General features: G+C 41.5%; 1 protein-coding gene and 1 long non-coding RNA gene across 6 annotated transcripts; one reads left to right on the top strand and one right to left on the bottom strand.

Moving 5' to 3' along the window:
* Positions 1 to 635: 635 nt before the first annotated feature.
* LOC116791994 lies at positions 636 to 14,124 on the bottom strand. Of its 5 annotated transcripts, XM_032698551.1 has the most exons (9): positions 13,952 to 14,124; positions 12,902 to 13,016; positions 11,554 to 12,292; positions 6,070 to 6,212; positions 5,502 to 5,595; positions 4,362 to 4,480; positions 3,527 to 3,669; positions 2,718 to 2,915; positions 948 to 1,301 (listed from the first exon to the last, which is right to left on the bottom strand). In XM_032698551.1, the coding sequence occupies exons 3-9, from the start codon at positions 11,573 to 11,575 to the stop codon at positions 1,190 to 1,192; spliced, it is 831 nt and encodes a 276-aa protein (XP_032554442.1). In that variant the 5' UTR covers positions 11,576 to 12,292; positions 12,902 to 13,016; positions 13,952 to 14,124; the 3' UTR covers positions 948 to 1,189. The 5 variants fall into 5 exon arrangements, 4 of the variants coding, with proteins under 4 accessions (XP_032554442.1, XP_032554443.1, XP_032554444.1 ...); XR_004358938.1 differs by lacking the exons at positions 11,554 to 12,292; positions 12,902 to 13,016; positions 13,952 to 14,124 and adding exons at positions 636 to 934; positions 11,233 to 11,319 and having other exon boundaries at positions 1,030 to 1,301; XM_032698552.1 differs by lacking the exon at positions 12,902 to 13,016.
* On the top strand, positions 11,243 to 22,331 carry LOC116791996. Its single transcript, XR_004358939.1, has 2 exons — positions 11,243 to 11,933; positions 21,560 to 22,331. It is a non-coding gene; the product is annotated as an uncharacterized LOC116791996 (long non-coding RNA).
* The last annotated feature ends 566 nt before the right edge of the window (positions 22,332 to 22,897 follow it).

Below are 22,897 nucleotides of genomic sequence, written 5' to 3'. Positions count from 1 at the left end.
ATTCAAAACCTTGTGATTCAGTTCATGCAATATTTTGATCACCTGTTTTGAGTGCCAGGCTGTGGCAGAGGTAAGGGCAGTCCTAAGGGAGAGCCTGGAAGCTTTCCAGGCTGGTGATTTCTGTTGCCTGGATCCAGTGCAGATGTTGTACAGAGCTGCTGTGACCTTTCTGCTGCTGAGCAGTGGCCCTGCAGAGCCCTCCAGAGCTGAGCAGCCCTTCCTCCCCCTGTGCAGCTGAACCAAACTGCCCCTGCAGCCAAGGCACAGCAGAGAATTTATTGACTGCCTCTGGAATTAGGCAATTCTCTTAATTGTCTTCATTTTCCAGGACTCTGTCATTCTTTCCCTGCACCACTGGTGGCACAGCTATTTCTGTGCCAGCATGAGCTGCTTGGGAAAAAAAAAAAAAAGCTAAAAATTGAGCAGCAAATCAATCCAAGACAAGGACAGATACCTCTGAAACATAATTGCATTCAGATATCCTGGGGAGCCCTTACAAATCCCTTTCCAGCTTCCACAGCTCTTTTTCCTCTTGTGGCTTTGCTCTGAGGAACCTCTATTAAGCAACAAGACATTGCTAAACAGTGCCAGCAGTGAGTAAAAGGATTTCTTTTTTTTCCATGATTTTCCTCCCCAGTGCTCTCCAGCCACACCAAACTCCAAAGCAAGAACTTTTTGCATTATTTTTTTTTTATTTCTAAGGGTCAAAATGATGGGGGTGGCTCTGCTTTTCCCACCTACAAAGCACCTTAAAGAGCACGAGGACATTGGTGGGTTCTTTTATTTAGTTGTGGCGGTTTTTTTCCTTTTCTTTGCAGCATGGATGTTCATCCCTGTGCCATTTCCCACAATGAACTCGGGGTCTGAACTTGGATATGTTTTAAGTAAATGAGGTGGGAGTCAGTAATTGTGAGTTGCTGTCTACACAGAGCTCCTAGACGAGAAAGTCACCCAATAGTTTTAATACATTGAACTCATACACTCAGTGTACACATTATGTGTTATTTACATATCCATATCCATGCTTACTTGAAGCCTGTGGTATCACAAATGCATTCAAAACTGTTATATTTCTGCTTCAATATCTCTTTGGTTAGAAAAAAAATTTAGTAACTTCCATAAGCAGGATTTATTGTCTGTTTTCAGCGAGGTGGTTGTAGCACAGTTGTGATCCCCCAAAAATACAGCACTAGAGTATAGTACACATTTTGTAAAAAAACCTGATGCCTGGGGGTGAACAGTCCTCTGGCAGTTTTGGGATCCCATCCAGCATTTTCAGATTTGGCAAACTGGAGAATACACTTAAAAGAGAGACAAAAGAAAAATGGAAATTGAGATAAATAATCTTGGGAAATGTTGACAACAAAATAAACACTGCTAAAAACCACAGTGGATTCAAACACATCCAAAGTGGATTTGTGTTGTTGGAAATCTTGATTTGTCATTTGTTGCAGAATTTACCTGATAAAAAGCTAATTAGAAATTCTCAGGTTTCACTCTGTTGCACAAGTTTTATATCCTCAGACTGAGTGAAGCACTTCAAGTATCTGTCTTCCAACACTGGGAGTGAAAGTAATACCAGAATAATAACAACACCAGTATTTAATTGCTTTAAAACTGGCAGGAATGGGAGAAGAAACACAATTAGTAATTATTAAAAAGTACTTTTCTGCTTTTGTTCTCCTGGACCTTTTGATATGCAAAAAAAATATGAAATCCATCATTTTAAATTTGCTTTTTGCTGATATCTGCCTTCCTACCTTTAAAAAGCATAAGCATCACCATCCCACTGCCAAGGGAAGACTAAAGGAAAAACAAACTAGAAACCCAGAAAGGTTTTCAACTAAACATTTTCTTTTAAACTTCTCCTGTCTTTTATTCCCCTTCCAGGATGAGGTGGGAAGAGATGTATCCCACCCTAGACATGCTGTAAGGTTTGTCTTTAATATGTCAACAGTGCCTTCTGCAGATGGCTGACGTGACTGTGTGCAGTGAGGAAAAACACTCAACCACACAGATTTCTGGAGAGTGAAGCTTAAAATAAATTATCTTCTCCTAAATTCTTTATCTTTGTATTTAAATTTCCATTGCCAGTGCCTGAGGGAGCTCTGTTAAGTCTACGTTGCAACACGACCTACACTGAGTGGGGTGTTCAAGGCAGAGCATCTTCCCCATCTGCCAGGAACGGGAGAGACTCCAGAAAAAATCAAATGAAGGGAACTCAATTTTCTCTTGCTTTTGCTCCCATCTTTCAAGGCATCCTCCTGATTCCATCTCTGACATGTAATGCAATTTTAGACTCCTTGCAGAACACACGAGGGATGCAGTGAGACTGAAGAGAGTTTGAGTAATAGGTAGTTTCTATTAATAAAAGGAAATCTAATTTGTCTGCCCTCCTCACTGTCTCTAAACTTGATCCATGGACTTAGTTCAGTTCCAGAACTGCCAGTCATGTGATTAGAAAGCCTCCTAGGCAGCTTCTGAATATTTTGGGGCTTTTATCAGATACTGGCTCACCAGGCCATGGTCCTGGAGCAATTTGGATAGCTGAAACTAGAGGAAAATAAAAAAGATTCTTCTAGAATATTTGTGGTATTTGATTCTTCTAGATTATAGATTCTTCTAGAGAGCTTGTGGTATTTGAGATCCTATTCCTTTTAAGCTGTCTCACAGACATTTCTTTGTGTTTATCAACTTTTGTTAGCTGTTAGACTTACAGTTGTCTGTATTTTTCTTGGAACTCACAGGGATTCCTCTTGAGAATGAGGGATTCGAGCGGAGTGTGTCTGAAATCTGATATTCCACTTAGTGTCATAATGTTGTTTTCAGCCAGAGATAAGTGCTGAATCTGAGGGATCTTTGGCAGCTGTTTGAAGGATCTAAAGTGGTTTTTATTGACATTTAATTCTCTGCATCTGTAAAGTATAAATTGTATGCCATCACTATCACATCTGCGACAGAATATACCTGTAAGCCAACACAGGGGGGGATTTTATACACTAGTTTTACATTTGTGCCATTTTTGCCTACCCATGGGCATCAAGATCAGATCCCTACTCTTTTAACTCTCAGCTTGCTTTATATTGCACAGTGGATGCATCACTATTCCAGTTCTCAGTATCACAACTCTCCATACACTCACACACAGAGTAGCAGATGGATTGTAAAATACAGTTGTCATGGTCATGCTTGGCCTCTGCTTGGCTTCTGTTCCACCATCTCTTCATGGAGATTCCTTCAGTGTGCAACAGCTTTCTTTTTTTTGGCACAAATCTCCCTGAACTTCACAAGACTCATTAATTATTCCCCAGGAGTGGTCATCATCTGATCTCCTCACTGAGTATTTTCAGCTTGGGATGAAATGAACTCAGAACTACAATATACTGATAGATTTTCAATACAACACTCCCCCCCAAAAAAGCATATTTGGCAGCTCTCAAGAGTCTGCTCCAGCTGTTACACAAGTAAGTAATAATTTTGGTTTCTATGATATTGCATAAAAATAGAAGTAGGACATTTTGTCTACCTTGGCAACCTTATGGCACTGAGGTCTGTCAAAGAATTGTCCACCAACCAAAGCTTTTCCACCCGAATTAATCTTCGGAGAATCCTCTTGAAGTTTTCCACCTGATAAACATCACCCAGGTCCTGGAATGAAAGGTTCAGCTCCTGGGAAGGGAAAAATAAGATAAATCACTCACTTTTTTTCTTTTTTTTCCCCCTTGTTTTCTAATAACTATTCATTAAATATTTTCAATGCCAGAATTAGTCAAAAGGTTTTATCTATTTTATGATGCTGCTCTTATAACAATTGGTGGTGCCATTTGCCAAATTCACCTCAGAGCTGTAGTGATGGACTCCATAATTCTTTGGAAGTAATGAAAGAAATCATCCTTTAAGCATGAATTTTACTGTCCCACTCTTTGAGTGGGGAGGCCAGAGTGTGTGCACTGGGTGGGGAAAGCAGGACTAAGTGGTTGTGGCTTATTGGTTTGGCTTCTAAACTCATCTGAAACAAAAGTGTTGTCTATCAGCCAGATATTAATGTTAATAGAATCACCATGGAATGGTGTGGGTTGGAAGGGTCATGCAGTTCCAACCCCTGCTGTGGGCAGGGACACCTTCCACTAGATCAGGTTGCTCAAATCAAACCCTCAAATCAAACACAGGATTTTTTATCTTTTGGGTCACAACCTAAATAACATTATATTCCAGTCCTTCTTCCCTTGTAAACCCCTTCTGGTTTACAATGTCAAGGTGCCAACCTGAGCTTTAAACCTGCTCACTGAAGGGAGCAGCCAACACCTTATTATTTGGCTTGTTTACAACCAGAGTACAAAATGTTAATGAGAAAGTTTTACAGCACAGTTTTCCCAGTTCTCTTGCAGCCTCTTCTCCCATTTCTCTGTGTCAGTTACTTGTTTTCTTTTTTTCAAAGTATGTTCTTCTCTTCTGAAAAACAGCTCTTCTTCTGGGGGCCCTGGTCAGAGAAAAAGATTTATAACGGTGGACGTGATATGGAACTGGCACTTAGTTACCTGCTGAGAGATTATATATGTGGCTGGGAAGAGATCTGTAATGAAGAAATATATGTAATATTACAGGTGTGTAGGTTTCCAGGCTTCTAAAATATAAATTAATGTGAAGATATTCCTACCATTTCCTGGCCCATAATTCAACAAGCAATCTGAGGTCCTGCTGATTTGGTACGTGGTTGCTAAATGGCAGTTCTTCTACAGGTCAGAATAAAATAAAGATATTTCTAAACAGATGTTCAAAAGGACCTGAGCTCTAAAATCCTGTTTCTATAAGTTCCTTCACGTGCTCTGAGTTAGCCTTTAATTGTTCTGAGAAAGGAAGGTGTTTGCAACTTCCACTGATGACAATGGGGTCAATGACTGTACCCAAAACCTCATTTGTATTAAGAACGACACACACTGAACACTTAAATTCTTAAGGTTTACTGAAATATCTACAGCTATGGACATCTTCAAACTCCTAACTAAAGCAAGGACAGGGTGGAAATTTTCCACTGTTAAGTCCCAAACATGCAAATACTGGGTTTTGAAATCCATCTTTCATTCTCTATTCTTGAGTGTGTCTGTAGATCGTAATGGAGCCAATTCAGCCTTAAAACACAATAAATGTGCCACTATTTGCAGGACTGGATTTCCCTCTTGGTTTCTTGTTTGGCATATGGCTACTGCATTCTGAGCAACATTTAAATGTTAGTGAACTTTTGAGAGAAGTAATCAACACCATATTAATACTAAATATTTTCAATTTACTGTTCTGGCAGTTGTTTCCCATTTTTTGAAATTACAAAGGATAATTTTTTTAGCGATTAAAAAAAAAGCACATCTGTACAACACGGGATAAAATCCTGCCCCTTTCCAAGAGAATGGCAAACTCCATGATTTCAGGTCATAATATTTTAGGCATGTAGGTTTTTAGCTAATATAGTTAAGGCTTAAATGTGAACGTGTCTTTTTGATCTTCACCTTCTCTCACTCGGGGACAGCGGAGCTGATTTCCTCGAACATCGTGTTCCTCTATGTCATACCAGCCAAGGTACTTGAAGGAGTCAGAAGGAAGCTTAAAAAAAAAAAGCAAAATAAAGACATAAAAGAATCAGTAAAAGTTCTTCAGTTCCTGACACTGTATTTTCTCGTATTTCTGGCCTGATTGCAGTAGAAATCCCTCCAGTTAGAGCCAAGCCCAGAAGCTGGTAAATGCTGTGAGAATTCACAGTTCAGTGTAGTTTGCCACAGATCATTCTGGTTTACTTCTACAAATTGGCTCAAATATTGGAGAAGCCTTTCCAGGGCTTATTATCCCCTTGCCCATCACCTCCAGTGTGGTGCACAGTGCTCAGAGGCCGAGTCAAACCCCTTTCCCCAGCTGACACCACAGCACAGAATCTTATTTATAATCTGCCCCGGCTTTGGAAGATAAGAGGAGGTGACAGGATCAGCCCCAAAGCTGAGGAAGAGATTTCTGCCTTAGCTCTTCTTTGCCATGTCTCTCTTCTATAAACCAGTACTCAGGCTGGTAAAACCAAACACTTACTGGGGAAGGCAGCCCAGAGTCCCAGCTCGGCCTGATGATTCCTCTGCCTTGTGATAAACCCGGTGGGATTGGGTGTGTGTCTCTCAGGATGGGGCAGCAGGATGGATAGGATTTACTGAACTTTTCATTGCTTGTAGTCAGACCTGAGGAACTGAGAGAGATGTTAAACCAGCATTGATTCTGTTTAGAGAAATGCAGATTGTTTTATAATTACAGAGAACACCGAGTAGCACGGGGTAGGACTTGGCACCAGGTAACAGCCACATGGTCCTGAGGTCAAACCATAGACAGTCCCCTCACCTCTCACCTGAGCAGTGTGTACACACATGGAGGATTTCAGAGATGAGTCCAAACGTCAGAATGAGGAATTTGCTGACAGTTTGATGGAAAAATCCAGGAGAAAATGAAGGACTGAACTGGTTCAGCAGCGTGATGTGTCCCCTTCTACCCTGTACAGCCCTACTTAGATGGATCCAGGTTGGATGAAAAGATACTTCAGTTATTTATTTTAATCCCTTGTATATGTATTTTAATTTGTTATTTTACTAATGTCAGACCAGTATATTTATTTTAATCTCTCGAATACGTTTTAGGGGAATCTCAAGGATCCAGAGAAAAGCTGAACTTAGTTCAATAGAGTCTTCTAACCATAGAATCAGTAAGATTGAAAAAACCCTCCAAGATCATCAAGCCCAACCTTCAACTTGAAGTGATGTGTTTTTGTGCTTTGCTACTCCATTGCCTCAGAACATTTCCAAAAGCCCATTTTATGTACCCTAAATGATGCAATTCCTCCAACTGTGCTTCAGAGGCACTGAAGAATTTGCAGACTGGTAGCTTTTACCATGGAATCCTTGAAAAAAAAATGATTTAATTGAGTAAGTGTGTGCACACAGCACTGTAATTTGACTTTCACTGTACAGGCTGGGTGAGCTCTTGCCAGAAAGTATCAGCTGTCAGTGAGTATTGTTAGAACAACTCTAGTCAGGAATGGAGATAAAAATGCAGCTTTGAAATGGTTTGGGGAGCAAGGCAAAGAAAGTTTCCTACTGAGTGTAACAGACAAACTAAATAGAGCATCAGTTAAAAGGTGCAATTACAGGTTATTGAAGAGACATGTGCTGTTGACCTTACTATGATTTTTTTCCCAGTATTCCATCTTTGCTGGCTTTGGCCCAAAAGTGCTCCCAGGCTCTGACACACAGATCTCCTCCTCCCTTCTTGCTTTATGGTGGTTGTTAATGGGATCAAACCAGCCCCAATAAACCATAGGTGACTTCAGGGAAGCTGAGTGAGCTCAGCATTTGGGAAATCAAACAGCTATTTACTGGTTTTCGAAGTCACCTCGAGGCCATTTTCATGTGTGTGTGTCCCAGAGCAGCAGGTGTTCCCATGCACAGCAGCCCTGTGAAAAGGGGATTTACGTTGGGTCAATATAAAAAAAAAAAAACACAACAGGAAATAAAAAAGTGCTGGGAATCCTTGTTTAGCCCTATCTCGGTATTTGCTCTGCTTCTGCTTCCTTGTATGTTAAATGAGGTCACACCGAAGAAATATGGAGAAATTCTTTTATGTTTAAGAAAAAGGTCTGTTATTTTTCTCAGTTTAGAAGCGACTTTTTAGGATGTATTCAAATGACTATTTATAACTGCAAGACTTTTCAAAACCTACCTTCTTCTCAGCCAGATACCTCCTCCTCTGCTGAGACAGGAATATGCATTCCCAGTGCCTCGAAATGTGGGATAAAACATTTTAGCTGAACCATTTCACACAATACCTATTCTGATCTCCTGGCAGAAACCCACTCACAAAATTCTGTATCATGATAGAAAATAAAACCTAAAAGTCCAGAACCAATATGTGATAGATACGACTTCTCCAATCAGGTGGTGAGTGAGATTTCCATGGGAAAGAGTGACAGAAGGAAACATTTTTCATCTCAAAACTCCCTGAGTTTAATAAGCACCAGCTGGACCTCAACATTCTGTCAGAGGAGATTTTTCTGGAGGAGCAAGTGCCACACTGCTTTTCTCTCCCTTGCTTTGTTTTCCTCCCTATTTTGCTGCAAAATTGATGCAAAAGAAATGGCAATGAACGAGGCAGGATGCAATTCCAAGCAATTACAGATCACACAATACATGAAAGGAACGAAATTTCCTGCCTTGATTGTGAGGCCCTTCGGCTGGATATGAATCTCCAATGACACCTCTGGGAGCTGCACACTAGATTATGTCAAGCATTAAGGGAAAAAAAATTAGATTCATGATGTCTGTCCAGGCTGAGTCATTTCCTCTCACTTCGCCTGCAGTGAGAAATTGGTGGTTATCATAAATCATGGACCTAAATTCTTATGAGAGAAGAATTAATTTCACTAATGGAAACCCTCTGTGGCAATAGCATTCCTCCAGTCTCTCTTTTTGGGGTGGGGGAGCTGTATCTATGATGTATTTTAAGTGGAGATACTTGACTATATTTTAAGAATTCTACAAAAGAAGACTTGAAAGGAAACTTAAAATGATAATGGGGTAAAAAAATTCTGTGTGCGACCAACTTCTAATTTCTGAGTGGCTCTCGGTCTAGTTCCTACCACAGCTACCTTTGCCACTGATACCAAATCCAGGTACAAAATTTCAGAGTACGCCAGTCAAAATCAAACACCTAAACCCTCCATCTGGTTCAAGTATGATTTCCCGCACCTAACTGGAGTTGCCAGGCTGAAAATCCAGGCTTAGAAAAATTTTTTGTCTCTCTCTCCAGTCAGTGGAGATGAATGGGAATGTCCAGATATTCACTTACTCAACCCAGCCTCGATGCTTTTTACTTTCAGCTGGAATGACTCACCATCCACAGGATCCCACAGGCTTCCCTGAGAGTAGGCACAACTTCAGGGCATCTAAAGTTTGATGAGGAGGATTCCACCCTAAGTTTTGAAATAGAAGGACTCCTGATCCCTTCGAAAAAGCTCAGGGGAAACTTTCTGTTCCATGTAGCAGCACTGAAATATATAAACCGCCCATTCCATCTAAATAATTAAGCAAACAAGCAAAAATTTGTACTAAACAAGTCTTAAGCACCACCTTGAAGTCTGGAGCTGGCTGGAGGTAAGTGACAGTACTCATGACTAAGCCCATGCATTTTGTGTATTCTGCTCAGTGGAAGTCCCAGTGGGGAATTAAGGAGCTGAAATGTTTTGCAAACTGGCAGGAACGAGGACAGAACAGCTACTGCATTTTTCAAAACACGACTGATGAGATATGAGGCCATATCTTGGCAAATCATGCACTGCCACAGAGCTCCCCGATCAAAGTCCCACTTTATCAAGATGTCAGTGTCAGTTGTGACACCGTGAAATGCTTCTGCTCCCACTGACCACATTTTTACAGACTCCAAAATGCTCTAAGTTTCCTTAATGCAGTGCAAGTCCATTTGAGCCCAGCTGACTTTATGGGTAGAATACATTAAAAGCCCCTGAAATACTTTGAAGAGCTGTAGCTGAGCTACTTCTGAAACTACAGCAGGGAAAGATACTCTGAGGGAAAAACTGAGTGAAAAATCCCTCCTGTGTATATTTTAGACACTCAGCTGCTAAGAAAGGACTGTCAGACAAAAGACTCCTTTCTCCTGATAAAATGACAGCCTCGATAAACAAACATCTGAGGCTCTACAGCACAGGTCCAGCTTTGCCTCACAGAAAATGGAAAGTTCAGTGGAAGAGGAGGAAAGATAAAGAAGGTTATAAGCGAACTCTTGCAGTTGGGATTTGAAAGGCTTTCAGTCCCAGTGTTTTCAGTAGTTTTGGGGTCTGGTCCAGCTTCCCACAGTCTTATTGCCAGCTGCTCTTCATGAATCATCAGCCTCGAGCAGGCTTAGCTTTCACTGAACGATGCCTACTTTCCCCATAGATCTGAAATGTTCTTGATAAAAGATCTGGGAACAAGGAGTAGGGCTATTCAGACTAACTCTTCACATATCCAGAGTCAGAATTCCTATGGAACTCCCTACAGCTTCACATCCCACCAAATCACAGACCATATCTGATGGAAAGGTCCCTGCTCCCATGTGGTTGATCTCAGTGAAGCCTTGTCAGGTTGGTACTTTACAGAAAGGGCTCCAAGTTCTTTCAGCCTTGCTACAATGGAAGTGAAAAACATGGACCATTCTAAAGGAACCGAACCAAACACGTTCTAAGATCATCTTTCAGAAAAAGCAAAATAAAACCAAAACTAAGAAACTAAGAAAAGGGTGATAAATCCTCCCAAAGCAAAGAGTTCTTGGCACCAGGTCAGAGCTGCTGATTTTGCAAAGGCTCCAAGAAGCTGGTTCTGGGTCTGCCCAAACCACTTGCACAAGTAGCTGTTTGCTCACAGGATACAAACACCCCATTATTTATATCGTCCCAGTCAGTGGCACAAGCCAAAGTCCATCCACATAAATGAACTGCAGGGTTAACTTACAAACACAAATCCTGGAGGTATTTAAAAGGCATCAAACTCACAATTTGGGCTGTCCTTAGCTCCAAATGCACCCAATTTACTGCTCAGGAGCAGCTTTGCTTGTATGCAAACATTTATTATGAGAACTCTCTGAATTTACAATAGTCAAGGATGTGGACACAGTGTTTCCATGCTCTATTACCTTTCAATTATTTTTATAGGAGTTTTATGAGACATTATGCAACATTTTGAAGCAGCTCTTTTGAGCATAATTTAGTGACAAACACACCTGTAAGTTATGGCTAGAATGCACCCTTGCTGTTAGCTGTAGCATCAATTATCTTGCTTTATGCATCATAAAATCGCCCCCCACAAGACATAATTAACATAATTAGGTCCTATCACCATAATTATACATACCTAGAATATTAACTGATATTTTCTTGGTGGATACAAATTCCACATCTCAATCCATGTGCCTTTCACACATTTTTTGCAACAAATTAGGCATTTCTGACGGGATAGCTTTTGTCTTTCAGCAAAAGGTGGCACCAAGAAAAAAAAAAAAATCCCCCATTTGAATTCCTGTTTTTGCTGCACAACAACCTCCATTAGCAATACAGGCTGGTACATTCTAAAAAGACACTCAATCCTGTAACACTATCTTTGTTGTCAAAGCATGTCAAGCGGTGCAATGACTACAGGACCGGCTCTCCTTTCACCCTCCTACCTTTCAGACATGTCTCGCTGGTGCACAAAATCCTCACATCTTGCATAAGGCTATTTGTCTACAGCCAAAGCTTATCTTCCCATCTCTGCCCCTGCATAGGGAGGGAGTTCTCCAGCCTCTGGAGAGGGGTAACCTGCAAGGATCCTGGCTGGGGCTGGATGGATTCGCTGTCTCCAAGGAAACGCTGTCACCTCGCAACGCAGTCACGTTAGGAGCTATTGTTACCAATCTCTTAAGTACATCAAACAAATTCCTGGGCTGATGGAGCTGGTATCAATGAACTGTCTTTCCAGAAGGTGCCTAAAGATAGGTTGGTGATACCTGTAGCAAGATACGTGATCATCCGGATGAATCTCTGGTCTGCTCACTCCAGTGGCTTCGCTTTCCTGAATCGTTTTCACAGTTTTGCCCACTTGAAGTTAATATTCTCTTTGCCTAAAAGACTTCCTGCTTCATTAATGGCTTGTTAAATGCCTTATTAATTTATCAAAGAACTCTGGATGAAAAGCAACTACTTAAAGAGCCTCGTGTTTTATGTAACGTTCATGAAAGTTCTTCATGGGCACCTCTTCACTCTGTTGAGGGTTCTTGCCTTGTTTGAACCTGCTCAGCCATTTTAGAAACAACCTTCCAGGCTTCTTTCTTCGAGTTTGCAACTCAGAACGAAAACAAGAGACTCTTCTCTTGGTGGGAACCAACAGGTCAGTTTTGTGTCTGTTTCTATGTTGTATTTTTCTTTAAACATTGAAGCTGTAGGCTCTGAGAGCCAGTCTAGTGAAGCTGTTCCCTTGAAAACGTGTTTGGTGCGATGTTTGTTTGGCTCACCCCGACAAAGTGCAGATGCTGGCAGGGTGCCACTGATGGAACTGCAGCCCAGTGTTGTTCTGGGCACTGGTTAGCTCCTGCTGAAGTTTACAGATGGCTTTTAAACTCCAGCAGCTGTTACGGGAACCAGGTTTCAGTGTAAGGTTATAATGGAGCACTCAATCATGCCCTATTGATCGGCATCTCCCACACCACGGGCACAGCTCCTGCCTCACTTGAGCTCCTGGGCTCAGCACTGAAAGAAGAGGAATAAATAAGTTAAAATCGATGTGGAAAAAAGTCCACAATCCGCTCTACCCGGGGATATTCATCTGGAAATACCATATAGTCAAACCCTCTGTGGTTCTGACTTCCTACTTTTCAATTCCTTCACAAAAGAATTATTCCTTATTCTCCCTTTCCCTCATAATTCCCTTTTCTCTTCTTGGTTGTTACAAAGGCTGATCAATAAAAGATTTTTCTGTGCAGAAAGGTGTGTACTTTCCCCAACAGTGACTGGAGGCTCCAAAACATTCCCTCAGAAATTCTGCTGGCAAACTTTGCCGCGCCAGTAAAGTAGAGGAGAATAATGGTTATTAGAAACTTTCAGCTCCTGTGCAAAGGTATTTTGTGGTTCCAAATGTTGAATTGACAGATGGTTATACGAAATTTAACAAAGTAGTCATTCCACACAGGTTTCATTAAAATTTTATGTGGTAAGAGCTGAGTTTATTACAGGGTGGGCAGAGAATGGAGTATTAGGGATTCATCAGGTCACTTGAATGTATCCTTTTTCTGCCTGCTAAGAATAAAAAAATTAATATCTAAATCAAACAAGACTGTAATTTTGGGCCTTTCTACTTACCATTTTTCCTCTCTGTACAAAATGAAAGGTATTGGTCCCCATCAGGGCTTAATGGGCTTCAGATCTTCTGTGGCAAATGCAATCCTCATAAAGCCCATGAAAAATTATCTCTGTGCTATTTCAGAGAAATGACATATTTTACATGGTGGCGGCCTTTCCATTATAAACACTATTTTTCAGATCTTTACAACCTGCCCATAAAAATGTGCTGCTGACAAGAAATGCAGCAGCATGCCCCAGCTCTGCAAGAAAGAGGTTTTTTTCCCACTTTATCCAATTTTGACCGGTAATTTTGTCTCTGAAATGGCTGAGCAGGCCAAATCCAGGGTGGGCATCAGTCTCAACCACGTGTCTCTCACATCTACATTGGATCAGATGCTTCCCTGGATGTCCTGCAGGTGCATGAAATATGTATGAACTGGCCAGAATAGGGCTCATCCTGAGGTCTGACTAATGACAGGAACAATTCCAATTATTCTGACTGCTGTAGGCCACAAGAGGCCCTGTTGTTCTGGGCACCACAGAAAGCCAGGAAAACAAAGCTTGCTCCAGAGAGTTTGTGCTTTAATTGAACAGAGCAGACAGACAAAGAGTAGGAAGAAAGGAAATAATATTATCCAGCCTCCTTTTATACAGAAATAACTGGAATGCTCAGACCATGAAATCCTGGCACTGTGGCAATAGCCAGCAAAAATGCTGTTCCTGTGACCAGGGTCAGCATTCCCACAGCATTCACAGAGCCTGGCTTGGTTAAGACCAGACTAGATGAATAGTCTGGCTTTAAAGCCTGCATTTAAACAACTGAGTTTCTCTGAGCTGACATTTCGTTAATCATCATTAAAGAACACTTAAAATCACTTCTGGATGATAACATTTTTCTGAATCAGAGATGCAGCAGCTTGTAAAGATTAGTTTGTTGGTGCAATTTCGTGTTCTTTACGTAAAATACTTAATTTACTTAGGTGATATCAAACCATTAAGTAAAATCAGATTTAAAAGCTTAACAACATTTTAGCAGCAGCAGAAAGTGAATTTCTCTGTTGATCTTACCTGGTTTGACCATATCCAGGAATCCGTGGTATTGGAGTTGGATGAATCAGTTAGAGAGAGAATTTCTTTGACTATTTCTTTAGTATGATCTGCATGGACAGTCACAGGAAGCACTGGAAAAGGAACACAATATTAAATGCACAGATGCTCATCTGTGCCTGGGCAAAGCAGGCACAACTTGCACAAACCAACTGGACATTTTGCTGAGTTACCCAGGCAACACATTTCTTTCTGTCCTGCCCGTTCAGGATTCCACTCAACTATTCGACTCCCACTGGCAGGACTGGGAGAGCATTCCCAGGGAAAAGCCAAGTACAACAGGATAAAGCCTTGGAGAGAAGGAGAGCAGAGTTAGTGAAACTTTTCATCAGGGTCACCAGACAAAAAGGAATCAACAACAAGGCGCATAAATTATTGAAGTGAAAACTATATATGTCTGGTTTTGTAAGGTGTTACAAACCCAGGGATTCCAAGAGGGTTGGAGGAGCTGTAACCAAGCAACAAATACTGAAATTTGGTTCTCTCTTTTAGAAAAACACCAGGTTTGCAAGTCATAGTGACAACGTCTGGCACTAAAAACTGAGCCTTTCCTTGATTTTATAGTCTTTGGATCAAGCCATAAGAAGAAATGTTTATGGAAAAGGGAACAGAATTTTTATTTCGTTTAGGAGAGACTTATTTCAGTATCAAATCTGAATTTTCTAATCAAATGTAGGTCAACAATTTCTGGATGAGTTGGACTTTATCTGGCACTACGGAAAGATCACTTATAAGTAATGTTTTAAGATTTTTTTTTTTAAAGTTTCTTTTCAAAAAAATATTGGGCGTAACTTTCCTTTTCTTGCATTTGGCAACTTGAAAGAGAAAACCTAATCATACTCCAAGTGCAGTGGGTGGCAGGCAGCACCCCTGTGGATTGACAAGCAATAATGGTTTCTCCCATTCTATACCTCACTGAGATTTATTTTCCCTTTTACCGTAAAACATGGTTTGTTATATTGAATGAATTTATTGCATCCAAATGCACAGATGCACATGAGGTCATGCTTAACCTTGTACCCTCACAAGTAATGCCACTGAATTCAGCTGGAGCAGAATCCAACCTGTATGTGAATATGGAAAAATCCCAAAAGTACCTGCCAGGTGTCTGCCAGACTTCTCACAAGAGATTGAATTGAGTGTTCCTTCACCCAAGTCATGGTTTAGAGCTCACTGGAAGTGATAGACGAAGTCCCCTCCATTTTAATGAGTTTGCTGTCAGTCTCCACTTGTCCAGGTGCCATTTCTGTCTAACCCTCAAAATTTAAAACACTTCATCCAAAGCTGCCAAAACAAACAAGATCAGGCATTTGATGGAGATCTCTGGTATGAGGTCAGCCTCATTTCCTCCCTCCACATCCTTATTATGAATCTCATGTTTCATCTTTTCACGACTTAATTGTTAGCAATTCCCAATGGAATACAACATTCATTAAGTACTTCCTAATTTATCAAACATAGGTTTCATCAGGTAATTTTAATCATAGGAAAATCATTCTGAATTCATTTTGATGTACAATTTCCTGTTGAAGCCTTGTGAGCCTCCTTTTCCCCTGTGTTGTTGGAAGCAACATCTCTGGTTATTATCCTCTCTGACTTCCATCATTGCAGATGCCACAATATTTCCACAATTTTTTGCATTTATTTATGAAACTGCTGCCAACTGCTGAAGAGTTATGTCTCTTCTTTTTGTGGAGAATTGATGACCTGAATTACATTGGAAAAATTGTTTCACTTCATCCATCAAAACCCTCCCTTCCTGAAACTCAGACCTTGCAAATATGGGAATATTTGGGAGTCACCAGAGCACTTCTTTATTAAAGTGGCTTTACCAAGTTGTCATATGTCAGATATTTGAGAGAAATAAGCATAATCTTTTTAAGTATGGAACAGGAAAACTACTCCATTTCTGGGCCAAGGTGGTAAAAACGACCCAGCTCTAAATAAGCTAAGAAAGGAGGGAAAGAACAGGAAAACATGGAAAAGCAATGCAGTTGAACAATAAACATAATTCAGTTGTTTAAAATTCAGAGATGCCTGTCCCCATTCCAATCAAAGAAGGAACTGAGAGCTCTGAATGTGTATTTACAGGCAGAACTCGTTCCTGACATCTCTGATTTTTTTATCCCTATTCTTTCCCCGGCTCTTATTGCCAAAAAAAATTAGGTTCGAATGAATGCCTTGTTATTCACTGTCTGCAAGGATAATAAAGATGTTCTCTGGCTGAGAGCAGAAAGCAAGGCCTCCTGTGATCATGGGGAAAAGAAGAGAGAAGCATTATGAGGAGAATCAACTGTTTTTATTAAAGGTGTTGTGTTCCTGCAGCTTTTGTCAGGAAATCCGAATAATTTGCTCCCACTTGCTTTCATTTGGAAAAAATGGCAGCCTTGTGTTACATAAAAAAAGGAGAAAGAGCCTTGTTTCTCTCCAGTGCTTCTTTTATAGGAAGGAGACAGACACACTGTGGCTGTCCACAATTGCTGCCTGGAAAGTTAGGAACAGGCACAACCTGCCAAGAGAAATTAAATGTAATGAAAATGTTTCTGCTCAAAGACTGCATTTGCTGTATCACAGCCTGGGTGTTCTGAGGGCTGGAGGATGTTCTCCTTCCAGCAGTACTGGGGGCACTGAGGGATTCTTTGGGCTGATTTCCCATTGCTTTGTCCCTCAGCTGAGGATTTGTACCTGCTGCTCAGCCCCACCACGTGGGGATTTCTGAGCAACAGGCATTTTGCATTCACAAGGCCCAGTGAAATATCTATTTTAAATCAGGTCTCCTGACCTCAGTAGATGAGGGATTCTGGACTCACATATATTCAAAACACAAGAAGACCTCGAAGTATCTTCAAGTGGATGATTTGCCTTCCCCTTACTCTCCACAACACTGTCTTTTCCACCCAAGTTCTGGCACTGCAGAACCCCAAAGGTGCTGGTGGGACTTCCCAGAGCCTGTGTTTGTAATTCCTGGTGTGGGCAGTGCTCCATCCATATGCATTAGTCCTTCCTGCCACGGGATCCCTTTCAATCAGGGCCCACGGAAGGTGACCCACTGGCTGCAAATGGAATCACTTCACATGGTGCCTCTCTCTGCTTTAGCTGTTTTCATCCAAAATCCCCTCTGAGAGACAAAGCTGGATTTCTCAGAGGGTCATTTCCCACCTCACACTTTTACCTTAACAGAGAGGAGGTGACAGAAGCAGCAGCTTTTCTTTCAGGAAAAAAAAAAAAGAGTAAAACCTATACTGTTGAGATCCATCCTGATCTTTGGGCTTCAAAGAGGCTCTAAGTCCAGTGCTGGCCTACAGGGGCTGTAAAGGTGCTGTTAAACTGCTTTATGTCACTGTATTCTCCAGTCACAGACCTGCCAGGCCCCTGAATAAAAATATTAACTATACCATCTTTCAGCTGCTCCCCTTTGCTGCCAGCTCCATGCTGTATTCCAGCAGCTGGGAAATGAGAATTTTCTTTTCTCCTTGCCTTGCACTGGGAGAAGAAGAAAGCCCTGTTTTCAGCAGCAAATGTGCTGATGTTGCTTCTTCAGGCAAACAAAACTTACTGAAAAGCAACAAGGTGTAACTCCCTTGATTGAGGCAGAATATTTCTGCTGATACCTGTTCTTTAACGTCTTCTTTCAAACCTCATATTTTTTGCAGTTGAGTTGTGAGAGATGAGCAGCTGAGCTTCAGTGGTGTTCCTCCTCATTTTGCATGCTGCCTTCGCTGTTTTGGAGAGCTGCTGAATACAAAATGAAGCTGCAAGAGTGTGTTTGCTCTACAGCCAGCAAGGCATGAAGCAGTTCTTTCTCCAGCTGTGGAGTACAGCCAGAATATTGCTCACAGTGTCGCTGGAGATGTGACTCAGTGTGTGACATTTAGTATTCCATTGTGTGACACCAGATGATTAATGCTCACAGCAAAACACGAGCTGGTTTAAATAAACAAAATTAAATGTATTTCTATGATTATAGAAATCATGTGTTATATCTCTGAGGGAACATCAGTTGCTGCTCCCAAATGCTTCAGATCTGTTGGCTTGTTTTTAAATGCTGTGATTGTTTACTGGATTTTCCTACTCCATAAATCCATTGGCACTTGGGCCCAACAAGGCCAGTCAGGGATTTGGCCTGGGGTTTGGGACACAGCAGGTTGCTGCACATCAGCCTCAGTCTTGTTTCATGGTCAGCAATTTACAGCATCCTATTGTTCCAACTCAGCCTTAGAGAGACATCACGAGATATAAAAGGGCAGGAGCTCAGCCCGGTGCCAAAGCAGTGGGATTCTCCCAACCCTGTCACCAGGGCACCAGACCAACTGTCCCTGCTGGTCACTCACCAGGAGGGTTGTCCTTTCCACTCCAGCAGAGCTGTTTTCTGTGCAATGAGTCGCTTGGGATACAGCCCAATGTGTGGAGCAGAGCCCAGTTCTGAGTGTGGTGTGTGTTTTCTGAGACTTAGAACAGGAATAAATACTGATTTTATACTTCTCTACCAACTGTGTTGGGGGAAAACGAGCCTTAACTGCTGTGTCTGAGCAGGTTTAGGTAGTGTTAGAGCAGCTGAAGGCTCCAGCAGCATTATTGCCATGACACACAAAAGCACAACACTGGCACAGAGACCCCTTAGTTTATCAGATTGTCTTCCTTATCAGGTGTGTGTGCTCAGTGTGAACACACCTGCAAAATTAATAATCCCCAAGCTTTATTAAAAAAAAAAAAAAGGCTTTGTACAGAAACTCTCCAAAAAATAAGCAGGGCTTTGGAGCACTGAAGGAGATGGAAATGTAAAACACCCTTCCCACTTGAAACCCTTTCTCTATGGAGTCATCAGGATGCATTTCCTGGGGAAACAGCAGAGACTTCGATCTGCCTTTTTCTTGAATGCTGCTCAGATTATCATGCTTACCATGAAGGGTGCAAAATGGGCTGCCAGCTGGTTAATGGCCCTTCTGAAAAACAGCCTTCTCTGTTGCTTTTTGGGAGTCACTTGTCATGGAACTATCATAACATAATCTCTGTGCTCTTGTCATCCATGGGAGGGAGCATATTTTAAGCAGGTGTTATCAAGGCTAAGAGAGCCTGAATTAAGTTCTCTTGAAGATACTTCTTAGTGCACTGCCAATAAATCTACTGGAGAGTTGTTCTATCTGCAAAATACATGCCAAGTTGATACAGAGGCAGCAGATCAGGAATGAGTTCTGCCAGCTCCTCATGTGGGGGTCGTGGCTCCTCTTCAGGGCCCTCCTGGTGAGCTGCCCCTCGTGTTAAACACTGATATCTTTGATTTCCCTGAGGTTCTCTGCCTTCATCTGTCTCCTTCTATTAACTCTGTGAATCCCTTGTGCAACAGTTGGAGGCAGAGGAATTTGCTGCCATCGGTTCCAAGAGGCTGGAATTCATCATTTAACTCCAAGGACTGAGAGAGAGGAGCTTAGCCAAGCTGGTGACTGAGAAAGGGAGGGGGTAAACAACTTTTTTATTCCCTTGCAGGTATCCTGCACTAAGGAAAAGTCCTGCAGCCTCTAAACCAAGAGGCATAGAGTGGCTTCATTATTTTGTACTGCATTATCTTATGTTTCATGCAGCAATAGGTTAGGTTTTGCTTACTTATAAGACAAAAATAATAAAAGGATTTGTGATTCTTGTAATATATCCACATTTAATGAGTGTATGTGCACACACACCAAATACAACTTTACAAATTCTCCACCTTTTTTTTTTTTTTTTTTTTGTAGAAACACTGGGATTAGAAACCCATTTCATATTTTCAGGTAAGTCGCCTCAAGTAATTTTGGGCAAAAATTGAGTTCTTACTAATCCCACAAAATGACAGGCATGTCAGTTCCCACCCAGTTCTTTGAACTCAGGCTTCAGGGCACAGCCTGAGAGAAACCTCGAGTGGTCCAAAACTGGCTGCAACTAATGGCAATCCTTTTATGATGGGCTGCAAAGGGATTTGGAACAGGCTCCAGGTGACTGACTAAATTTAGCTTCTTCTGGTGATACTCTTTGCTATGGGTGTTTTGGACACTGCATGATTGTTTGCTTGATTTAAACATTTAAGGTTATGGAATTAGACACCCCCTAATTTCTGCTCTGCCTATCTTGATGTATCATCAGTGAAGAGGAAGAGCTGGCAGCATCCTCAGCTTTTTTAAGGGCTTGATCCAAGGCTGTTTTACTCATGATTCCAAGCTCTCTGTCCCACACATTATGATTCAAAAGCTCAGTAATTAAGAGGTCACCTCCTCAGAACACTTTGTTCCATATGTGTATATACACTGAACTTGGAATGACACTGGAAAATACATGAATTAATTTCACTCAAGGTTACCCTGTTCAGCTTGCACCCCAGGAAACTGCAGCAGGAAGACTAGTTCTGAAATATTGGGATGATTCACAAATAACTTCTCATCAAAAAACTGATGTGAACTTATAAACTGGAGAAACTCACATTTACCAAGTCTTCTGACAATGACAAGAGCCTCAAACAAACAGGTTTTTTGTGTCACACTGTTGGTGACCAGTGAGATTTGGCATTGTCCAGACCATGATCCTTACAGGTTTCAGGGCAAGATGGATTTCTTGATGTCTTTTATTTCTTATCATGTTCTGACATATTTTATTCACTCTGCTCAGGCGCTGCTTTCACAGTTACCACCTGCAAGGATTTCAGCTTGGGTTCAAAACACAGCTCTTAACAAATACCTGTAAATAGAGCAAAAATATTAAACTATGACTGGGTCTAAACTCTTTTGGTAGTAGAATACTTGAAAGAATGGCTGAAGCTCATCTTTTTCCAAGGGCAATTCCAATCCCTTAACGAGGACACTAAAGATGTGACTTAGACACAATCCAGATTTCCTCTGTATATTTTTTCTCCATTCCTTAAAAGCACTTCTACACAAACACAGAACTGTTTTTCTGTAGGAATTTTCCACCAGTTTGTCCAAAAGATCACTGTGCCACAGGGAAGATGTGTGTTTATGAGAGGAAAGGTAGTAAACCAACTTGTAATCAGTAGAGTATGGGTCACATCCAAATCATCATCCTGTTGTGAGTCAGTGTGGCTGAAAAGATAAAATGGGTTAAATTCCTGAGCTGCGGGAACAATTTCAATTCTTTCCTCCACCAGGTCCTGGTAGACCTAGAATTTTACAAGCACTATCTGTGTCTTGGATGATACATTTATCTTTCCCATCTTTCTCCATTACCTGCCTGCCAGAGTGAGGGAATAAGCCTGATATTCTTCATTACCTCACAGCCTTGACTATTGCACTGTGCTATTGTCTATAAACTGCAATTTCAACTGCATTTTGAGTGCATTACTTTTGTCTATCTTTTCATTCAGTTTGCCTACTGCCTAGAGCATCTGGTCCATGATGGGTTTCTAACTAGTGCTGTAAAATGAAAAATGATCCTGTGGACATGGTTGTAAGGCAGTGCTTTGTAAAAAGAATGTCATGTGAGAGTCCTGGACGGGGGGGGGGGTGACAGATACATCGTGTTAATGAGTTGCAAAGTACCAACTGTGTGCACTGAGGACGGTTCCTCATGTGTAACTTTGTTTTCCAGCCCTGATCCAGCTGGAAGCCAAAGAACCTGGTGAACAATGAACAGAGATCCCAGTGAGCAGCTGGAGTCTCCCTCCTGTCTGGATCCCTGTGACTGTGGCAGCTTGATCCCAACCCCTTGGAGACCACAGACAGTTTTACAAACTAAATTAATCTACAGCTTTTCATCAGGTGTGCCAGCAGAGGCAGAGCAGCTCACAAGGGAAGTCAAGTCAGTTCTTGCTGGTATTATCTGAGTTACCAAGGTACTGGTTTCCTCCTCCCTGGCACTGGGGTTTGGGGGTAACTCATCCGTCTCTTTCTAATCCATGTATTTCCATTTTCCAACTGCAGGGACAAAAGCAAGGATTGCTCAATTCAAGGGACAGAAACAACTCAAGAACGAGCTTGTAAACACTTTTGGAGAAGGCCTTGTTGCCACTTTAAGAAAACCCTTGTAGGAACATTATTTGCCTCTGGCTCAGGAAGAGGGAACACCTGCCAGGGAATCTGCTCCTGCAGAAATTCCAGTGACACTGTGTGAGGCAGCAAGGGAGGGGAGGGGATTTAAGAGCCACAACAAAAGAGAACAACAGAATAATAGGAGCAGTATATCACTGACTTCAACCCCAGTTTTTTCTCTCTCGTAGAAAAGAAATCTTATGTCCTGTTGCAGCACTGACTCCAAAGTAACCCCAGCATGGCTCTGGGGCTGTTCATGGAGACAGGCTGGAAGAACAACCTATTTCTGTTATCCCCCCACACTCCCAGCACACAATGCATCCTACAGGCCAGCAACTGGATAAGAATTCTCCTCGATGAACTTCATCCAGCAATCCATCATCAAAGATTCAGAGCAAAGTTTGCAACACCAAGTATTGGGGTTTGTTCCCCCCGTCCCCAAATATTAATCCCAGAACCTGGGTCTATCTATGATCCAAACTCATTGACTGTACAACACCTACATCCACCTAAGTCCCACTCAGGCTGTTCAGCTTTCCAGCACTCCCACAGGATTACTGTCAATAGGAAAGTCCTTCTTAGCTCCTTAGGATAGAGTGACATCTTGTGGTTTCTTCTTTTGTCCACCACTGACAAATAAAAATTAGCCAAAAAAGCTTTGCCTAAGTTTGGTGTTGTTTGTTTCTGGGATAACTCCAACATGTTATTTGTTTGAGGAATATCATGTTCTTGATTCTCAGACACTGAAACAGCAGTTTACTTTGCCACCACCAAGGCTTGTGGAAAGAGAGTGAAAATTAGTGCTTGGAACAGCAACAAAAACATTCTAATTCATAAACACAAATTCTTGTTTAAATGTAGAATCTACAAAAGCTGGTGCTCAAAATCATTTACAAGT

This window comes from Chiroxiphia lanceolata, chromosome 10 (genome assembly GCF_009829145.1).
Source record: "Chiroxiphia lanceolata isolate bChiLan1 chromosome 10, bChiLan1.pri, whole genome shotgun sequence".
Lineage (NCBI taxonomy): Eukaryota > Metazoa > Chordata > Aves > Passeriformes > Pipridae > Chiroxiphia > Chiroxiphia lanceolata.
This window is presented reverse-complemented; position numbering and strand designations above follow the sequence as displayed.